Source organism: Lineus longissimus, chromosome 1 (genome assembly GCF_910592395.1).
Source record: "Lineus longissimus chromosome 1, tnLinLong1.2, whole genome shotgun sequence".
NCBI classification, from domain to species: Eukaryota; Metazoa; Nemertea; class Pilidiophora; order Heteronemertea; family Lineidae; genus Lineus; species Lineus longissimus.
The window spans coordinates 18,649,255-18,670,216 of record NC_088308.1 but is presented as its reverse complement, the minus strand read 5'-3'; the positions used below and the strand labels follow the sequence as shown (position 1 = coordinate 18,670,216).

At 39.4% G+C, this 20,962-nt stretch overlaps 1 protein-coding gene across 3 annotated transcripts; it reads left to right on the top strand.

Moving 5' to 3' along the window:
- Window positions 1–99: 99 nt before the first annotated feature.
- LOC135489783 (ubiquitin carboxyl-terminal hydrolase 7-like) lies at window positions 100–20,626 on the top strand. Of its 3 annotated transcripts, none has more exons than XM_064775334.1 (30): window positions 100–411; window positions 3,330–3,440; window positions 3,674–3,776; window positions 4,063–4,161; window positions 4,449–4,522; window positions 4,833–4,897; window positions 5,120–5,214; window positions 5,520–5,628; window positions 5,926–6,056; window positions 6,234–6,288; window positions 6,648–6,728; window positions 7,054–7,144; window positions 7,555–7,747; window positions 8,074–8,227; window positions 8,648–8,792; window positions 9,068–9,137; window positions 9,542–9,737; window positions 10,279–10,380; window positions 10,700–10,799; window positions 11,059–11,070; window positions 11,629–11,721; window positions 11,869–12,091; window positions 12,413–12,580; window positions 12,872–13,058; window positions 13,435–13,538; window positions 13,938–14,106; window positions 14,414–14,461; window positions 14,842–14,913; window positions 15,151–15,250; window positions 15,635–20,626. In XM_064775334.1, the coding sequence occupies exons 1-30, from the start codon at window positions 330–332 to the stop codon at window positions 15,739–15,741; spliced, it is 3,339 nt and encodes a 1,112-aa protein (XP_064631404.1). In that variant the 5' UTR covers window positions 100–329; the 3' UTR covers window positions 15,742–20,626. The 3 variants fall into 3 exon arrangements, with proteins under 3 accessions (XP_064631404.1, XP_064631395.1, XP_064631412.1); XM_064775325.1 differs by lacking the exon at window positions 100–411 and adding an exon at window positions 2,556–2,805; XM_064775342.1 differs by lacking the exons at window positions 100–411; window positions 11,059–11,070 and adding an exon at window positions 2,557–2,805.
- The last annotated feature ends 336 nt before the right edge of the window (window positions 20,627–20,962 follow it).

Genomic DNA, 20,962 nt, shown 5'->3' with positions numbered 1-20,962 from the left:
AAATTAGCTTTTAGTGTTTATGCTTGAATCTATCTCTAAAAACAAATTTGGATAGATTTCTCGCATGCCGCTCGGAAAAATTTACGGCGCCATCTTGTTTATTTTCATTCGACAAATGTTCGACAAAATTAGCAAAATTTCTAATTCGCATTGTATTTTCTAATTTATTGTCCATTGTGGTTGATCCCCTGTATACAGGGGTATATACTGCAGACATTGGGCGTATCGCAAGTAAACACGTCAAAGTGACCGTGTCTCAAAAAACTCCAACCACTCCGAGTCGAGAGCGGACGGTCACAACTCCACACAAAACTGCGGGGAACGGCATCATGTCTGTCAATCATGTTGATGCAAAAGAACAACAAACATGTCAAGGACAAAATCAACCTGAGGAGATGGACACGAGGGAGGGTATGCTAATAGATTATTCTATGTATTTCTCTACGTGATGATCTGTATGGTTTTGTTGAAACCTGTAAAAAAATCAATGAATAAAAAAAGCAAAGTGGCTATTCTTACGACTATAGATTCATGCACTTGATTGGGAACAACATTTTCATGACGTAGTGTTGGCCGTCGTCACGTCACCATGCATTTTACATTAGTGTAACGTGACGTGACGCGACGTTTTCGTAAACGTTGGTCCCAATCAAGTGCATGGATCTATAGTCGTAACTTAGGATTTATGCGATTTCAGAGATTAAACTGAGGATCTAGGGAGATAAGACTAGTGTAAAGGAAGGGTTAGGGTTAGGGTTGGAGCTAGGAGTAAGTGTTAAGGTCAGGGTTAGGATTAAGGCCCAAAAAGGTGAAAATGATCGTCGTAAGAATAACCAGTAGTTTGTATATAAAATGCATTAGGGATTGTCGTAAGAATAGCCGCGGCCTAAAAAAAGTGCTAAGTGAAGTCAATGACAATGTGGCGAACGTCCTTGAAGTTTTGAAGTCTATTTAATTTTACTGCCTCATGCTTGCTTTCTCTCTACTCTTGTTATCCAAATGGAATTCGACGAATGCTACACTACAGCGCTCTCTAAGGTCAGAAGTCACGTTGTGCATGATATTTCGATGGAGGTGACAACGCCAACGGGATCAATCGGTCAAGAATGGCAACGTCTCCCGATGTACCTTTCTGATTTCTCAATCTCATATTTGTATTTCTTGAGTAGCCGAGTGGTGCTCCACCACGGAGAATTCCTGGATTTTAAAGGAAGCTTCTTGTCAAAATATACTCTGGTTTTTATTGGTTCTCATACGTTTATTGAGCACGGTTGTAAAAATGCCAGTCTGAATCTGACAGTGAATGTCAATCAAGATTTGCCAGATCGATGTCCCCTGGAAAGTGAAGAATTACTTTACCAGATGAGACAATAAAATAACAAGCATACTTTGGTTAAAATTACAATCCCAGATTGGAAATGATGTAGTTGGCCCTTTGTTGACACTGTCATCAACACTTAGTTGATGTTGTATTAATTGTGATTGTAATATTGTAATATTTAGTGTTCTTGCAGATGACGAATACATGTATGAGTAGGCCTTTATGACAGCAACTTTTGAAGTGATGCCATAATCAAGATTTCAATGTTTATTTTGTTGAAGTTGGCAGCAAAATCTGTCCAGATACTCTTAACCACTCTAACAATAAAACCATTACTATTTAATCCTTAAATCTGTCCGGGTTCCAACTTTTTTGTTCCGGTGCTAAAATGGTAATAATCAACTTGCCCTGATGCTGGTCCTGGACAAACAGCATATGGAGAGTCCTGACAATATCAGAATATTTTATTTGAGGTTATTTTCCATTCATTGAATTTTAAAATTTCTTACTGTCTAAATATGTACTGAATATATTTTTCAACACTGAGGTTGTTGAGACTGCTGTACCAAAAATACCAAGATTCAGCAAATTTGCATGCATAATAAATAACTGCACTATGGCAGAGCCACCAGTATATACTCAACACAAACAGCGTACCACTTTAAACTGTGCTAGACAGTTAGAATAATATCCGTCAAGTTTAACCTAAATTAGAGTATTTTGAATTCACTGATGAATGAATGAAATTGTAATTGTTCCCTGCTTGCTGTGAGTGGACGAATGATAATTCTTGTGTGCTAAATACTTATCATAAACATTCAATCAAAGTGCATAACTCGACTATTTTAAGCCCAATGGCGAGTATGGACAATGTAGTGACTGGCCTGCCGAGTTAAGTACAAAAATTTGTACAAGTAGGCCTATAGGATTAAGGTCTAGTATCTACACAATTCTTGTTAACGCCCGAACAGTCAACTAGATCATTTGAAAACCAGGCTTACTAATGCTAATGTATTTCTGGCACTAGGCTATTTTTCGTTTAGAAAATTGATCGGTGACTTAAGACTCGCCTGTTGAATGTTCTCTGTTCAAGCCTACTGCTACTCCTTTCCCTGAACCTAGCACAAACATTTATTATTTCTATGGACTAAGAATTCTTTTGAGAATAGCATATAGGATAGGAAGGAATGTTTTGTTGGCCATACTGAACTGACCAATGGGTTCTTGAGAAAATGGGCCAATAATTCAGCTATATTGTGGATATGTGGTGGATATTACTATATCTTATTTGGATTTCCTAGTGAAGCTTTCTTTTCATGTCTTTTGAACGGACACCCGATTTAGTGTATAATCTAAATCATGGAACTTTAATTCATGCACCTCGGGCCGGTGTTCTATGATGGGTTCGACGCCAAGTAAGAGTAGTACTAATTCTTACAAACTAACTGGACGTAGTCGTAAATCTAAAAGAACTTATGAGGAAGGTAGAGTACTGTTCTTGTTGAAATTTACATTGTAGTCTCGGCTGGCCAAGTTAAAAAGTAATAAGTTATTCACTGGCTTCGTTTTCCTCAACCTCCTGGTTAGATTTTTTGTTTTACTGGAAGTGTTTTGAAGTGATCTGTCGGCAGCTTTCACTTTCTGATTTTACCTGTCACCAACTTCCTGGGCAAAACTAGACTAACGAAAAGATCATGAAATTATGATTGTATGAGTAAACTGGAGAATGTTAGCCCACTTTGGCTGGCCTTCAGATATTGTTTGTTTGTTGTGACATATTTCTACAAAAACTTCAGGGTAGTTATTAAAATTTGAGTAGGCAAATAATCTCTTGTCAACAACACAACAGATGTTCTTCCAGAAATTCCAAAAGACCCCTCAAAATAACATTTGGGAAGCTGTGACTTCAAAACTTTGGTACGATTCGTATTGGCTTATAGAGTGAAAGAGTAACTCTGACTTGTCTTTTAATCTTGTGTCATTTTGTGTCATCTTTGTGTCATTTCAGATGAGCCTCAGGTGACAGAGAAGTCGGGTGGTGGTGTGACTGAAGGTGCCGTACCTATGAATGGAGACATTCAGCCCCCCATAACCACCACCCAGGATGACATGGAAGATGGTAAGAGGAAAGAATGAAACATTTTTGAAAATTGTCTTTCGTAGGGCTTTTGCTACAGCTTGTATTTTACGCAATGTTTGAGCGCTTCCCTCCAATATCGAATTTCACACTCTGAAAATGAAATGGCTTCATAAGAGAAATGTCTTTTAAAATGGCATTTGGCAAATGGCATCAATGGAAAATTGACAAAGTCGAGGAAATCTTAAGAGTGTCCGCTTTTTTGTTTGTTTCAGATGATAGCAGAGCATCTGCCACTGTCACTTTCACAATCGAGAACATCAGCAAGCTGAAGGAAACTGTGCTAAGTCCCCCATGTGTGATTCGCAATCTGCCGTGGTAAGTGAACCTGATGATTGATTTGTTGAAGAACATTCCTGTCAAGGGCACTGAAACTTATATGTAGTTCAGCCACAAAAACAATGAAATGGGCACTTTTGTCCATTTTTGGAGCAGAGGTACATTTTACGAGGCTTGGCGATGTGAAGGAGAAATGCTCTGCTTGTCAAAAAAATCATCTTGGATGTGATAGTGTACAGATCGTGGCCGAACTGTCAACTTGCGTTTTGTCTGTTAAAAACATACTCGTCGTCGTCTGGTTTTACACCTGAATCTTATCTTTCAGGAAAATCATGGCGATGGTTCGATACAACCAGCATGCAGAGAGACACAACCAGAAAACACTTGGCTTTTTCCTTCAGTGCAACGCAGACTCTGAATCATCGTAAGTATCATTGATTTATAATTTGTCCTTCAGATCCTATGTCAAGTGACTTCTTCCTTCATCTCACTCCGGCCCATCAAAATGGTCCTTACATCTTTCCTCACACTCGCTCTCATTGGCTGAAAATTCAAATGCCGGCCACTCCTGCAGAATTTATTGTTAACACAAATCATGCTTTTTGCTGTTTCACACGTAAAGACCTGGAGCCCTATTTTGTAAAATAAGCAAAAAGGAACTTTGTAGATGTTTTAGCTACCAACATGTATATAGTGTATTTTGTCTTTCAGATCTTGGTCATGTAATGCCTCTGCTGAACTAAAGATTCTTAAGTACAAGCCGGATGGAGAGTCATTTGTTCGAAGTAAGTTACTAGAATGCTATGATTGCTTTATGTGTTTGCAGTAGTTTATGTAGCGAGGCAGTAATTATGAAAGTCGATAAATTCTCGGTATTGGTGCACATACCCAAATCTTTATAAGATGTAACTGCCTCTCAGTTGGCCATTTCCAGAGTGTTGCTACTTTTCATTGGAATGGGAAAATGTGGTGTGTTCTCCCCAATTGCTGATTGGATGAACCTGTTTTGAAATAAGTTTATATTTTAATGCCCAAACCTGTTAGAAATCCTTGGCTCAAATTGTTATTGTAAACCCATCTCGTTGTTAATTGCAGGAATTCAGCATTTGTTCTACAGCAAGGAAAATGACTGGGGTTTTAGTCACTTTATCCCCTGGAGCGTAAGTATCATCATCTCTGTCCTCCTGTCCTTCATTTGGATGAGTCTATATGGCATAATACAGGTTGGCGAAGCGCAAATCAGGAAGGCCGAATTGGTTTTGTTAACCTGTCAGTTTACGCTCCTCATTTGAGATTTGGCTTATGAGGTAGCTTGTGATGCAGACCGATATTTTCCTGTCTTATCTGGCATCCCGTTCTTACTTTGTTACTTAATATTTCAGGATCTCCTTGATCCAGAGCGTGGCTACCATGACCCTAAGAATGACACGATTACCCTGGAGGTTCATTGCCTGGCTGATGCACCCCATGGAGTAAGGTTAGTAGTCCTGTGGGTCACCCCTGCCATGAGGTGTTTCTTCGAAATTTCCAATTGCTCAAATACTTACTGAATATACATTTTTGTTGATGCCATAAGTGCTGTTGCGTAGTCTAATATACAAATACTATCAGTGCCTAGTTTTAGTGAATTTGCATGCATTATGATTGCACTGCGGCGGTGTGTATTTCTATTTATTTGTGCCCCAAGAAAATACAATGAGCACAAACAGCGTAAACCTTTAAGGAATTTTGGTAGTTCTGGCTTGTGTCTTTGAAGTTAATCATGGTATGTTTCCATTGCAGCTGGGATTCCAAGAAACATACGGGCTACGTGGGTCTTAAAAATCAAGGTGCTACGTGTTACATGAACTCACTGCTACAGACTCTATTCTTCACAAATCAACTCAGAAAGGTAGGTACAATACAAGTGTTCAATAAAAAGTTTCATGCAATTCATGACAAAGAAAATTTGTTGGTAATTTTTGAGCTCAGCCGGTTTCTGTTAAGGTGACCTGAGTCAGGGTTTGTGAAAATGGTCTCAAATTGCTAAAAAATTACCCTTGTGGTTAACAAAAACAAAAACAATTTCACATGTCTCCCAAGTCCTATGACTATTGCCACTGATTCATTGAAATTTTTAACTTAGTGGAAACCCTTCCCATTGATTAAGTGACTGCTTTTAAATGTTAAGAGTGTTTTACCCTTTCAGGCTGTGTATCTGATGCCGACAGAAAGTGATGATTCTTCAAAAAGTGTTCCTTTGGCATTGCAACGGGTATTCTACGAGCTTCAGTTCAGCGACAAACCAGTAGGCACAAAGAAACTAACAAAGTCATTTGGGTGAGTGGAAGGTTTAATGTTGTCATTGTCAGGGATCCATTCAGATACTCGTGTATGACTTGATGATGGATCAATTGATTTGATACCGAGGGCATTGCATTGCTCGTACGAAGTTCAATTTAAGGTTGAAATTCACAATATAACATAACCTAGTAAGTACGCGTCCTGCACTTTCAGGTGGGAAACACTGGATTCATTTATGCAACATGATGTTCAGGAACTATGCAGAGTGGTAAGTACTGTGATTTGAAACGTTTTGCTTGATCCTGGATTCCGTAACATTATACTTTTTGGAGGATAGGCTGCTGGTCATCACAGGTTAGCTTCTCAGTTATGACTGGTTCCCATTTATACCCCTGGGTGGATAGAAGCAAAGTTGGATGGTGGAGATAAGTGGCTTGTTCTGGGACAAGGAGACACAGTGGTGCTGGTGCTGGTCTCTCTTGACCTTCTAACTAAAGAAGACCTGCCAAGTCTTTGATCATACCGATCTACTGTCCGAACCTCATTTGGGTTGATATTTATTTACATACATGAAGAATGCACAGGGTACCGAACTGATATTGATTGGATATTATTTTTTGATTTTAGCTCCTGGATAACATGGAAAGTAAAATGAAAGGTACCTGTGTCGAGGGAACCATTCCAAAGCTCTTTGAAGGCAAAATGCTGGTGAGTATGGGTCACTCTGACACTCCAAGAAATGTTTCTTGGGAAAGCCTCAGCTCTAGAAAAGTTGTGATTGTTGAAGGGGTGAAGGGAGGAGCTCAATGTAAAGCTCTGTGCAGTTTAAGATATGCTGACGTGCTTACACATTGCAAGGTTCATTGAATAGCGTATAATATTAGATCTAGAATACTACACTGCAAAATGTGTTAAAATTTGCACATACATGTACTATTTTAAGGCAGACCTGTTGTTTTGTCCACAAATCGACTTGTAGATTCAGTAACTTGCTTATCTTGTTTTTGTATTGGATGTCCCTTTTTTTCTCCAGTCCTACATCAAATGTAAGCAGGTGGATTACATGTCATCTCGGCAGGAGCCTTTCTATGATATCCAGTTGAATGTGAAAGGGAAGAAAAACAGTAAGTCCTGTTATACCATAAATTATGACAACTTGGTTTCCATTTGGCAATGGTTGAAATCATGATGTCTGAGACTCAGTACAGTCTGAGACTCAGTACGGTCGATAAGTAAAGGTTATTACCCACTGACATAATGACACCTATTTGTAGTGCAAATAACGATGCAGGTGAAAAAAGAGAACACCCAAGTATGGCTCAAAGACAGGCGTTGGACATCTGTTAAGGCTATCCATTTGCTATCAAAAGTGATACGAGCTTCAGAGCCTTCCGTAGAGAAAAATATTGTTGCTACATGATGCCCTGAGGTCAAGCCTCCCCCTTGGATCATGAAAGGAAGGCTCTAGCCCCCTTGGTTACATGTTCATTCAACAAACCAACCTAAGCTCATATGTTTTCACCTTTCCTTTCAGTCTATGAGTCTTTCAAGGATTACATCACACAAGAGACCCTCGAGGGTGACAATAAGTATGATGCTGGGGAGCATGGTCTGCAGGATGCAGAGAAGGGAGTCATATTTTTGTCGTTACCACCAGTACTGCATTTACAATTGATGAGGTTCCAATACGATCCCATCACTGATGCCAATATTAAAATCAATGACAGGTGAGCCATTCGATTTATAACTGCATTAAAGAGGCGTGCCTAGCTCTCCTCTACAGTTCAGAAAAGTGATGTCTTCATGACACTTGAGGCATCTGTGGTACCATTCATTGAGTAAAAGAGATGAGTCAGAATCGAAACTTCAGACTGTTGTTGGTTTCTTTCTTCATTTATGACTTCGATAAGTCCTTGTACTGCAACAGTCGTCGTATTATTGCTGTATACGTCCCAGACACTACACAGTTAAGCACAGAGTTCCCTGGTTGTGGTACAGCTCCACCTTTTCAAAATTACCTGCCATATTTTGATGATGCTTCTTATTGCTGCAGGTTTGAGTTTCCGGAGAGACTCGAGCTTGACCGGTTTCTCCAAACGGAAGAGCCCACACCTGCCACATATATCCTGCATGCTGTGCTGGTGCACAGTGGTGATAATCATGGGGGGCATTATGTAGTCTACATAAATCCCAAAGGAGAGGGAAAGGTAAGAAATTGATCTGAATCTGATTTCCTGCATGCTGTGCTGGTTCACAGCGATGATTAGCCTGGAGGGGACTTTGTTGTCTACATAAATCCCAAAGAGAAGGAAAGGTTTGAGTTTGTGTAATCTGAATCCAAGGCATGCAAGGCTTACATTCCACTTCTACTGCTGCAGTTGGGAGTTTATCTGCAGTTAGAAAGTAGAATGCGTATGCTCGCCTGGTCTTGTGGGCGCTGGGTCCATAACCGGAATCTCATCACATTCTCCAAACCTGCCATCTCCATGTTGCCCAGTGACCAGGAAACATGGACCTGATACCCAAACTCTTTGGCATCAAGAAGAAATGTAGTTTTGTGTTAACTTCATAAACCATATATCTGATCGTGTCTGAATTTGTCAATATGACTTTATTGTCTATTGCAGTGGTGTAAATTCGATGATGATGTAGTTTGCCGGTGTTCAAAGGAAGAGGCCAAAGACCATAATTTTGGTGGACATGACGATGACATCACAATCAAGCGGTATACTAATGCTTACATGTTGGTGTACATCAGAGAGAGTAGTTTTTGTAAGTATTTCATGGTTTTCGTTGGGCGTTGCTAAGTATCAGTCATGCTGCTTTGCTAACTTCTGAGTAGGACATTTACATAAAACATTGTTGAGAGTGTATCAGTGTTAAAAGACAAAAGGGCCACTTACGGATTCTGTATGAGCCAGTATCCTATATTTACTGCCACTTATCAAACAGTCACCTGTGATCTCTGCGTCTACTTACTTTGTGAAGATTTCAACTTTCTTGAGCACTTAGCACTTAGCACTTACCATATATCTGTCTTATTTCAGCTGAAGTATTACAAACAGTTGATGAATCAGACATACCTGACTCACTAATACAGCGGTTACAGGAGGAAAAGTAAGTCACCTGAGGGTGTACACTTATTTGCCTTAGTGTCTGTACATTTGGCATCAACGCACCCGGATTTATTGCTAAGGAAAGCCGGTGAAGTACTGGAATTAGAATATTGATATCTTGAGAACATTTAAAGTGTGCCACTGCAGGTTGATATTGTTGGCCAAGCGATCCTCGGATTCTGCAGGGGAGGGGAGGGGTAGTCCATCGCAAGCAAATCATATATCCTACTTGAATGGGATCTTTTGCTTGCCTTTGGCTTAGCACATGGAATCTCAATTTTTGTCTCTGTCGAACCAATTGATTATGCCTACCTGTAACTGATTGTTGAAACTTAGAGGTTACCCAGATTTCCTTCCATGAATGTTCTGAAACTAAATTTAACTTTAACCTCTTCTCAATTTCAGACGGTTAGAAGCCCAGAAAAGGAAAGAAAGAAATGAAGCCCACCTGTACATGCAAGTGAATGTTGCAACAGAGGACCATTTCGATGGCCACCAGGGCAATGATCTCTTCGACCACGAAAAAGCTGCCTACAGACAATTTAAGATTAAAAAAACCTCATCGTTAGCTGAATTTATGGGAATACTCTCAGAAAATTTAGTAAGTTTTATTTATGTGCAAAGGATTCATCAATCTTACTCTTGAGTGTGTCGAGGAGAAAAGTTTAAGTCGGGTAGATTTTCTCCTTCCTCACAAGTCCTGCATAAGTTTCATACGTAAAGAATTTTCTGTGTGGCATCAAATTCTTATCTGATGTTGTAAAGAACTTGGTGAAGCCCTGGGTTATCCACTGTCCCCAACAAATTGTTCTTGCTGTTGAGATGCTCAGACCAGATTAGATGGGCTGTCAGAGCTGCGCGGTGAGAACATCAGTGCCTGTCACCTCTGATGTCCTAAGTTCGATTCCCAGTTGGCCCCGGTATACTCATGTGATGGAGAGGGCAACTCTCTTTAACAGCGCAGGTTTTGTTCAAGTTCCCCTGTTTCCTGTACAGTACATCTTGCTGAAATATTGTCTGAAGATCGAATAATGAGCCAAGTTACAATGTAGCTTGCAAGCGCTCGACACAATATTCTTAAAATAAGACATGAAAATGACTGCAATAGGCTGTATTATCAATGTTACTTTTTATATTTTCAGAAATATCCAGTGCAACAATTGCGGCCGTGGCCCTTCACCTACAGACAGAACCAGACATACAGGCCTGGTATCATAGATGTAGAAACTAGTTTAGACCGGTCGGTAAGTGCACAATTTACCTTCAAATAGTTTCCAACCTTTATTTTTCAGGTGAATGTGGTCTCTTCATGTAGATGAATCCTTCCATAGAAAGCTACATTCTTATTTTCGATATTTCCCAAGTTGGAAGAAACACTCAAAAGGGGTTGTACTGAACAAGTGTCATCTGGTGGGATTATGGATTAGTTGGAAATTTAAGATTCATACACCATTGTTATGAATGGAAAACAGTTGAGTTAGATGTTTTACAGCTCCCTCTCCTCTGCTGCAGTCATTTCCGCTTAATAACAAGTGAATTTCAATTATTTCGTGTCAATTTCAGATCCAGGAGATTGCTGATAATGACAACCCCTGGACAATATTTGTACAGACGCTAGACCCGGAGAGTCTGATCGACAAGTTGCCAGTATTCGATAAAGAAAGTGAGTAAAATGATTACTGTTAAGTTGGGAAGAGCAAAAAATTGGAAAAATACTCCTTCTTATATAACTGCATGAGAGATAGTACAAAAATATCTGTGACCTAGAAATTGACTGGTTTGCAACTTGTATACTCGTACATGCATCCACTGAATCAATTTTTCTAAGAAGACCTTGTTGGTAGGTCCAGAGTATGTATGTAAGGCCACTAGTTCTCGCAGTCTGGGTGTCATCATAAAACTGATATCATGTATTTTTCCAGGTCGGAAAAGAGGTAAACATGCCTTTACTTGAAATTTTGTACAATAGGTTGCCTTTCATGCCCATCAAATATTAAAGGGCGCATACATACATTGCTTGGCTTGATAAACTCCCTTGGTGTAATAAAATAACCTATACCTTGTCATTTGGTCCGGATCACACAGTAATATTAATAATATTAATTAGTTATACGAGGATTTTTTAATTTGTTGATACAAATTTAAAGTATGACGCTTCTGTCTCGCCACTTTAGTTTTAAATCAAATGTAGGTCAGCAATAACGAAGAAGTCAATGTAGCTAGTAGCTGAGGAGTAGCTTTGAAACATTTCGCTTGTTTGGTGTTGTGCTCAAAGGCAGCGGCTGTTTTGAACATACCCACCCTTCAACATTCTGGCCCACAAAGAAGAATTTCAATATGTGAAATAATAGTTGTTGAAACACAGCTTTATATTCGAGCACTTCAGCATATGAAGTAAAAGTTGTTTGAAAATTGATTGTAGGTTTTCTACAGTACGAAGACATTTAGCACACTTGTGATCTTAACCTTCCTTGTTTATTTATTCTTTCCAGGTGATGTCTTACTGTTTTTCAAACGTTATGACCCCAAGACGAAAAGCATATCATATTGTGGCCATATGTGCTTATCCATTACGACTCGAGTGTGTAAGTATCATCTGGTAGCATGTTCTTACAAAACATAAAATTTAGCGTGTTTCAGTTATGGTCGCTTTCTTTAAAAGTGGATTGGATGGCATATTGAAATTGGCCAAAGAAGAGCATATCTCACATTATACCTTTTGTTTATTGCAGCGGATTTGGTACCAGTATTGTGTCAGCGTGGTGGCCTGCCCCTCGGAACGCGGTTACTCATCTTTGAAGAAGTGAAGCCTAACCTAGTCGAACTCATAGAGGATCATGACCAGCCACTGGAGAAAGCACTCGATGAACTCATGGACGGAGACATCCTCTTGTTCCAGAAGTATGACCCAGAATATGCCAACCTCGAACTGCCAACTGCAGCGGAATATTTCAAGTGAGTAGGACATATATATGACCCTCTGTTAGTGGTGGAAAAGGCAACTTCAACTTTAGGTTTGCACCTCCATGCAAGAACTTTGGTTGAGATCATTGCTTACCTGTGCATCACGCCAAAGGTGAGGAAGTGAATCGTTCTAGCTCAAATTGAATGCCTTGAAGAACATGTGACAATCTATTGTCACGATGCAGCTGTTGAAAGGTGTAAAGGGTTAACTAAGACTCGCCTGCAAAGTATCTACCTGATATGTAAACATCTGATATAACAGTTTCCGACATTTTGTCACTGCCACCTAACCGATTCTGTTTCATTTTGCAGAGATCTGTACTATAGGATAGAAGTAACTTTCTGTGATAAAACACTCCCCAATGACCCTGGCTTCAACTTGGAGCTATCCCAACGGATGTCGTATGACCAAGTTGCCAACGCTGTAGCCCAGCAGCTGGGAACAGACCCATATTTAATTCAGTTCTTTAAATCCCAGGGGTAAGTAGAGCATGTGATCTTTAAAGGCATATCAAGTAGTTTATCTTGCCACATTTGGCTCGCCAGATTGTTTGCTTCCTAAAGTATAGGCTGACATGTTGTTTCAATATTGAAAAAAGAAACTGGTACCGTATGATGGATTGACCAGGTGCTGTCGAACACAAAATAGATTATAAAGAATGGATTAAAAGAACGAAATTGGCTCCCACCAATGGTTGCATTGTGGATTCAGACACGTTGCAACTTGAGTAGGGCTCAACCAGTAATTGATTCTTCGCCTATTTTTTCCAGCTATCGAGATGGCCCCGGAAACCCCATTAGGTGTTCATATGAAGGTACCCTGAAGGACCTTCTGACGTTTTGCAAGCCTCGACAACCAAAGAAAATCTATTACCAGCAGCTGAGCATTAGAATCAACGAATTAGAAAACAAACGACAGTTCAAGTGCACTTGGGTGAATTTCAAGCTGAAGGATGAGGTAAGTATTTACCCTTTGCATCCAGGGGTGCCTGATGTCAGGAACTGCCTAATCAAATGATCCAAGCAGGATAGTGTCAGTTTATATAAATCTACTTCTCGTTTAACTTGTAGCTGAAAAACCTCTGTAGACAATTCTTCATCAGTCACCATCATTGAAGAGAAGTGTCTGGAGACAGTTCCAAGCAGATGTTCACACTTACTTGCTGAATTGTTTGCACTGTTAGGTTTATCTGTAGCAGCATCTACACCTGAGTTCTTCAACTATCATTGGTGTGTGCATGGAATAGGTACACATAGTTTATGAGTGTGAAAGCGTTGGTCAGTTCAGTTGAATCAAAGTCGTTATGAGACAACTTTTTTTCTCATTATTTCAGAAGGAACTTGTGCTATTTCCAAACAAGAATGGCTGTGTGGCTGACTTGTTGGAAGAGGCAAAGAAAGATGTGGAACTCTCACAAAATGGATCTGGTCGGCTAAGGTAAGAAATGAAGGTTTTTCGTGCCCTGGGGCATCCTACTACTGGGTGTCCAAAAAAGCTGTTGTTTCCTCTGCCAGAACCATGAGTCATTCATCCCAAATGGTTTCTCGCGAACACCCTACTATATTGATACTTGTAAAACCAACAAAACCTTACAAACCATACGACGCTGGTGGTACAGTGTTGTGTAATGAGAATCCTAGTTATGTAAGGAGAGGTGGTGTGGTCTGGTGCATAGAGTGTTGAGCTCATAATCAGATTATTGTAACTGGGGCACTTGGTCAGCCACTTTACGTCGATTGCCATCTCCTTTGAATGAGATACAAGTCGAAGAGTGCCAATTCCAGGGCAAGCTAATGACCCCATTAGCCCAGTTTCCAATGTTGTATCCCATTTCAGATTATTAGAGATCATTAGCTACAAGATCTTCTCAATCCAAAGGGATGATGTGCTATTAGAATGCCTCAACTCGGCAGGGACCAAGACGTATCGGGTGGAAGAGATCCCCAAGGATGAGATGGACTTGGGAGAGGATGAAATTCTGGTGCCAGTTGCTCATTTCCACAAAGTATGTATTTACCAATAGTATTATCTTGTAGTTGTAGAGTCAGTATCTATATTTTTTTGAAAACATGACGGTTTTGGATGAATGGTACTAAATACTGACAGCTCTCAAATAAACAAACAAGATTTGTTTAGGACTGGTGGCTGCAATGTGTAGCTGCACTTTTCAAAAGACTGTATAGTCGTGACCACAACTATTTTGAATTTCTTTTCTTTTCTTGAAGCATGACTTTGCACAACTAGTAGTAGTTGTTACCAGATGTACATTGAAATCATATTGCAAGTCATATTTTTGTCCCATTCCTTTTCAGGAAATATTTGCAACATTTGGGATCCCATTTTTATTGAAAATGAAACATGTGAGTACTGTTCAGCACCAAATGATTCTCCTGTGATCTTCAGGGATGGTTATGTCCTCGGATGAAACTCAACTCACAACTCAGTTTGTACACTCAATACTTTTGGCATCTTGGCATCTTATTAGTTTTGGAACAGACCTTTTCAATGAATACACAGCCTTTGCACTGAAATGCCACATCATCTCAATCTAATTGAAAACATAAGGGAGGTTTCGTGAAATAAGTATTCATCATACCAGGAGAGGATTTCACATCAGAGAAAATTGTGAACTTCATCCCAAGATTCTTCAGTTATGATGATAATCACTACATGAAAATGGTTAGGGTCTGCTGGTTGATAAATCCAAAATTACATTGCAATGGCGTTGTTTAATTTTCAGGGGGAGGCATTTGCAAAGGTGAAAGAAAGAATTCAGAAAAAGCTAGACGTGCCGGAAAAAGAATTTGAGAAAGTAAGTTGACGCTCCCATCTGTTTGTAAGCGTCCCTTTTCACCATATTATTATAATGCAAGCACCCATCCCTCGAAACAGTTTCTCAAAAAGCCATCTCGTAAAGGATCGCTTGAAGGAACTGACATGCTTAGCCATCCTGAGATGGCTTGGCAACTTATTCAACAGACCAGGACCACTCGCCGAAAAACTTCTAGTTACTTCTTATTTGAACTGTATTTGATGTTGCATATTTCAGTGGCGGTATGCTCTGGCAATTATGGGGAAACAAAATTACATTGCCGACGAAGAAGACATCACTGTGAATATTGGTGATTTCATGCCGCAGCCAATGCAGGGTAAGTGGTCAGATTAACTTCAGTTCAGAGAGGGGCACTGCGGTTTTCTAGCTGGGGTGCCAAACTTCCTCTATAGAGTTGTTCAATACCTGACATATTAACACATCGCTTGTGAGGTCGTACAAACTTAGGTTTAACACATGAGTTGTTTGTGATTGACTCCTCTTCCTCTCTGACCTATGAGTGTGACAGAGTTGAACTGGCTGGTCCATGTTCAGAAAGTGTTTTGAGAGAAATCCAGTTAAATTCTAGTTACCAGTAATATTTTAACATTTTCATATTAATTTGGTGACTCACAGTCACGTCTATCTCTGGACATTATAATTTTTGCAATTATTTTCTACATCACATGATACATAATATCTAAGTATTACTCTTTTTCAGCTGGAGGCATGCAGGCCCGTCCGTGGTTAGGTTTGGATCATGTGAACAAGACACCCAAGAGATCTAGGTACAACTACATAGAGAAGGCAATCAAGATCCATAACTAGGCTTGGTTTTGAAAGGAGAGCCATGACTAGGCTTGGTGTCGACTCAAGTTGATTCATAACTTGGCTCGGCTTCAATTGTAGTTGATCCAGAACAAGGCTTGGCTTAGTTTTGACTCAAGTTGAACTAGAACTTGGCCTGGCTTGCTTTGGATTCAAGTTGATCCATGACTAGGCTTGGTTTCAACTCAAGTTGATTCATAAATTGGCTTAGTTTCAACTCAAATAGTTCTATGACTTGGTTAAATTTTGGCTCCAGTTGATCCACAACTACTAGAAGCTTGACTCTGTTTCTAGTCAATTTGATCCAAACCTAGGTTCAGTTTGAACCCAAGTTGAAACGAGCTGAAGATTCTGTATTGTAAATTGTATATGGCTGTACAGGACGTTTGAGGAAACGTCATTGGTGCACTCGGAGGTAGAGTAGATCCTGATGGACTAGTCGTCATGTACCCGAGTGTCATTTACCTTGATACAGTATAATGCCCCTAAAAAGTGTCACTTGAAAAGGTACTGGATTGCTTTAGTTTTTGAGAAGTCTGTACTAGAAAATTGTGTGACAACTTTTTGACTTTCCTGGGTTCGATAAGTGTGTTAGTATAAAGAAATTGCACACAAGTTTCAAAAAGTCTGACTACTGATCTGTATCAACAAGACTTTGCTTTGCAAAGGGCCTTTTTAGGGGACATTCTGAATGGGGTTGGTAGTAATTTTGGCAGATAGCTCCTCTTAAGTGATGGGCAGATTGAAGGTATTTGTTTGTGCGGGTAGAAATTGTCATTTCCTATTTGGAGAGAGAGACCTCATAGTTGAAGAACCTGATTGGCATTTGGCATTGGTATAAATGTACAGAAAATGGCATGCAATGTAGGACAAGTTGAAGGCATTTGATTGTGTGTGTTGACATTTTCACTCCCTATTGAGAGAGACCTCGAGTTGGTTAAAGCACCTGATTGGCGTTTGGCATTTGTATGAATGTATCTAAAATGGCAAAGAGTTTTTTGATACTCACAAAGAAAGCACAAAATGCTTTTTCAGTTTGAGAACTGAAGGTTACCACTAAGTTTTATTCAGTTTTTCTCAGATTGTTTTTCTTGAAGATATGGGTCATACCAGCTTCACAAATACTGGACCATATGTGAAAATAGTTTTCTTCTTGGTATGACGACTTGTAGACCTAAGTTTGCTAACTTTTGGTGTTAACGCCACAGATGTTTATTTCTACAGACAGTGGACAGCTTTGCTGTAAGCCTGTACATTTTTGCATTTGGTTAATTTTGCGATTCGTGAAAATTTTAATGCAGAGAGAAGTAAAAATTAAGGATGTTGACAGTATTGGATGATTATCAAGCTTGATTGATCAGGCAGGCTTCTCATTTATGTTTCAAAACGAAAAAACATCTGGCCTTTTTCTATTTGTACTATCTAGAAAGGTTCCTGGTTATACTGTGACTTAATCCATGGTTTTTCCTGAACATACATAAACACGCAATGGGCATGAGATGTGATATCACGTAATTATATAAGTGTCTACCGGTAATGACTAGGCCTCGCTCAGAAAGTATGGCCTAATATTTGATATTGCTTAAATTCGATGTTGTATGACAGTCCACAAAAATATGCTGGAACCAGTTGCAATGTAAAAACATGCCTTGAATAAATAGCTGATAAAATGAATCTTTTTTTAGTGATAATAGTGTTTAAAAATTTGTCTTGACGGTAATTGTTAATTTGCCTATTTCCAGTTTGATGGCAGGTATTGGTGAACTTGATCTGTGTAGAGGATCTCATCGTAATGTTGTGATGTAACTATCTTCCATAAGAAAATACTTTTTGCAGTGTTTGTCGAGACAACTGATACTGCCAGTCATGTATCAATTTCGATGTTTAGTAAATATCGAAATGTGATTTTGACTGCTTTTAACCCCAAGCGATTGTGGTTGCGTAATCAAAACTACTGCCACCAACATGAGACACAGAGCATTTAACGCTGTAAGCAGTGGTCCATTGCAACCAAGGTGTTTACGATTTGATGTCTTCTCATGTTCATCGTTCCCAAATCGAGTACGCACGGAGAGAGAGATATTCACCTCAGCACATTTCATTTCACCTCTGCAGAGTGTCTACACTAATTGTGCTATAAGCTGGAAATGGGCGAATTTTAAATTTTGTACAATTGAAATCATAATCACTTCAATGGCTTGGGTTGATTTCAGTAAGATTCTGGATATTTTGTGTGTGTTTCTGTTATTCAAAAGGTTAAATTTTCAGTCATTGTTGCAGCACTTAATATAAATATATGTATTCTACAACAGCTGAATGTTTGCTCTTGTGTGCCCTCAACCTACTACATGTAAATGTACAGTGGAACCTCCCTATAGCAGAAACCTCTGTGATCAGGACACCTCTAATAAGGTCTGCTATCTTCATTCAATTTGACCTCTGCAATCTGGTCACCTCTCTATTGAGGATGCCATTTGTCAGCATCAGTAAATTATAGAAGTGTGTTGCGAGCGAAATTGATATCTTTTCTAGTGGATTATACCAACACAGATGAATGTTCATGAACAAATTTGTAATTGTGTCTTTTAGACCAATAAATTAAGTTCAGTGTACATAATAACCTTGATTTGACAATAGTTTGAAGAGTTCTGTTGATACAGGTTCTTTTGTCCTCGTCTTTGTCGCATGCTGTAAAGTTTGATTGGCTTCAAAGAGATTTACCCTGGCACCACACTTGACACATTATGACAACTTCTGTCTTTGAAGGTGAACATGAGTTATTGTGGAGTTCCTGTGTCAGAGGCTGTGCTGGGATACCTCAGCAATTGTGCACAAACCTTCGTGTACTTTTCCAGATGCTTTTCTTCATTTCAAACGCATTTCAGATGGGGAGATCTTTCCCAAGAAGCAGAGAGTACAAATTTCAGTAAATTGTAAATGTGAATCGTCAAACTTTGTCGTAACCTGGTTAAGTCTGTGCCCCACAGGGACAGAGTACCTCATTGTAACTGCAGAGGATGGCGATGATGATGAAGCTTATAAATAACACCTGGTACAGAGTTTGTAGATTGTGTCTATGAGTATGTAAAAATCTGTGCAATAAACCTTCGAGCTCAGGACAGAGAAACTAGGGCATTGGAAGAAATGGTGCCATCAAATATATAGTGATGCCTGCCATACACCATCGGATTTTCAATTCCAATATTCTGAACATGCTGATTCTTGTCTTGTGAGTTCATAGATGTGTTCTAGCCCAAGGCCCTGAATCGGCATTTTCAGAAAATGTGACAAAAAATCTGTTTGTGCAACATGCATTGGGTGTTTAGGTAGAGTAAATAACATCCGTGTGTACATTACATGTAATTGCGTGGTCTACCATCTTGACACTTTGAGATGGGGAAGATTGTTGTAGTTAGCCGAAATTGAAATGCTGGTCGTCATAACTGCAATGATTTCGAATAAAATGTTCTCCCAAGATTGTTGTAGTCACATAGGAACAGCAGTTAAGCTTTCATTGCAAAATGTTCTAAGATGGCCTGTAAAAATGTGCCTAAAGCATTATTAGTTATTTATTGTTACTAGAAATATCTAGTAACATTAGGGGAAGATGATGTTGTGAGGTAGCTTGCCTGGTTGTGAGAGAGTGAGTTTAAAATACTGACTGATCCCGTCATTTGATAAAGGTCTCAGGTCGAACTGTAGACTCAACCGACCCCCAGTCATTTGATAAAAGTCTCAGGTGGAACTGTAGATTCAACTGATCCCAGTCATTTGATAAAAGTCTCAAGGTCCAACTGTTGAGGTCAAATTTGTTCAGAGGACAAAGTGTAAATGTTGATTGTGAGTTTATGAACAAGTTGAGGAGTTAGTTGAAGCAGTGATCACAAATCTATCGTAGGTCTGTTGGGGCCGATATGTCTTTATTCATGTTGAGGAATCTGCTTCACATTTTCTGGACTGCATTATATGAAGGGGGAAGTCAATTAGAAAAACCAAACACTTCCTAAGGGGCGATTTGAACTGTAGGGTGTATTCTCAGATTTGCCTACCTAAATTTCAGATCTCAGGCTGTTGACTCATCTTGGGATGGCATTGATGTTTGGCCCAATCTGCTTCAGTGTTTTGGTGAACATTCACTTGGGCTGTTTTCGTCATGATTTCACCTTGTTGCTACTTTTCCACAGGCATTGGACGTTTGCGAATAAGTTTATCTGTATCATTGTTAGTATAAATATGTACAAAGCCTGTGGATTTGTGCTACAAAGCAAAAATTGCAGGAAATACAACCCAAGTTCACAAGTTCGTATCATCACTCAACGGTTGATGACTTTGAAAGTTTTTGTGATCAAGGCCAATGGATCCTGTCTGTAAAAAACGATGATCATTAGTATTTCGGGATATGTTGTGGTTTTGGCTCCAAAAAGGTACAGGGGAGGGTTGTTGGTAAAAAAGATTTCAGTGAAGGGTAGAAGTGTTGTATATTGACAGATCCTGTGACTACACACAGGCCAATGTGGTGGTAAGGTAAGGAGGTACAATTATAGTCCTGGTACAGTTATAGCCTCTGTGTGCATTAACGTGTACTGCAAACTGTTCTATACATTTTAGGGGCAATAATTGTACCAGGGCTACCGCATGTAAAGGTCAATCTAGTGTTTTTTCCGAACCAATCAGATAATGATAATTTGTGTCCCCGCAGCATTTGCCTGTTTGTACAAAGTTGTAATTTCTTCCCTGTGAGAGATAGTTGTGCTGGTTCCATGTGATGGGAATCAAATTTAAGCTGTCGGTTATGTTCTTGAATATACAGTGTAAGTCATAATCTTCTCTTCTATGTATATTTAGCCGTCAAGCTTATGAATAAAAAATGATTCATTTTAATGCACATCCAGCTTTGTATTCAATTCTTGGTATTATCAATAATTAGTAAAGACCAGTCCTTATCAATTCTCTGCCCTCTTTAAACACAATATATTTCTGAACTTGTGGAGACCCTGACTGTCCCCAAATCACATGCCAACTTATCGGTGGTGAATATCAGTCCTAAAGTCTCTTCCTTGAAGGTTGGATATACATGTACGCACAAAGACAGTGGATCAGCATGCCAAATCACTCCAGAGGCAGATGTCTGTGGTGTTTTATTCTTCAGGTGACGTATGCAGATGATGTCGTAGTCATCATGGATGGTATCTGGGTGTCTAAAAAGAAGTGACCAAAGAGG

Bases quoted from the DNA above. Each gene is read 5' to 3' on its own strand.
- LOC135489783 (XM_064775325.1), top strand. From the start codon at position 2,718: ATGATGGGTTCGACGCCAAGTAAGAGTAGTACTAATTCTTACAAACTA. The intron at 4,162-4,448 runs GTAAGTATCATT...TTTGTCTTTCAG, and splicing joins AACGCAGACTCTGAATCATC to ATCTTGGTCATGTAATGCCT. The intron at 8,793-9,067 runs GTAAGTATTTCA...GTCTTATTTCAG, and splicing joins CATCAGAGAGAGTAGTTTTT to CTGAAGTATTACAAACAGTT.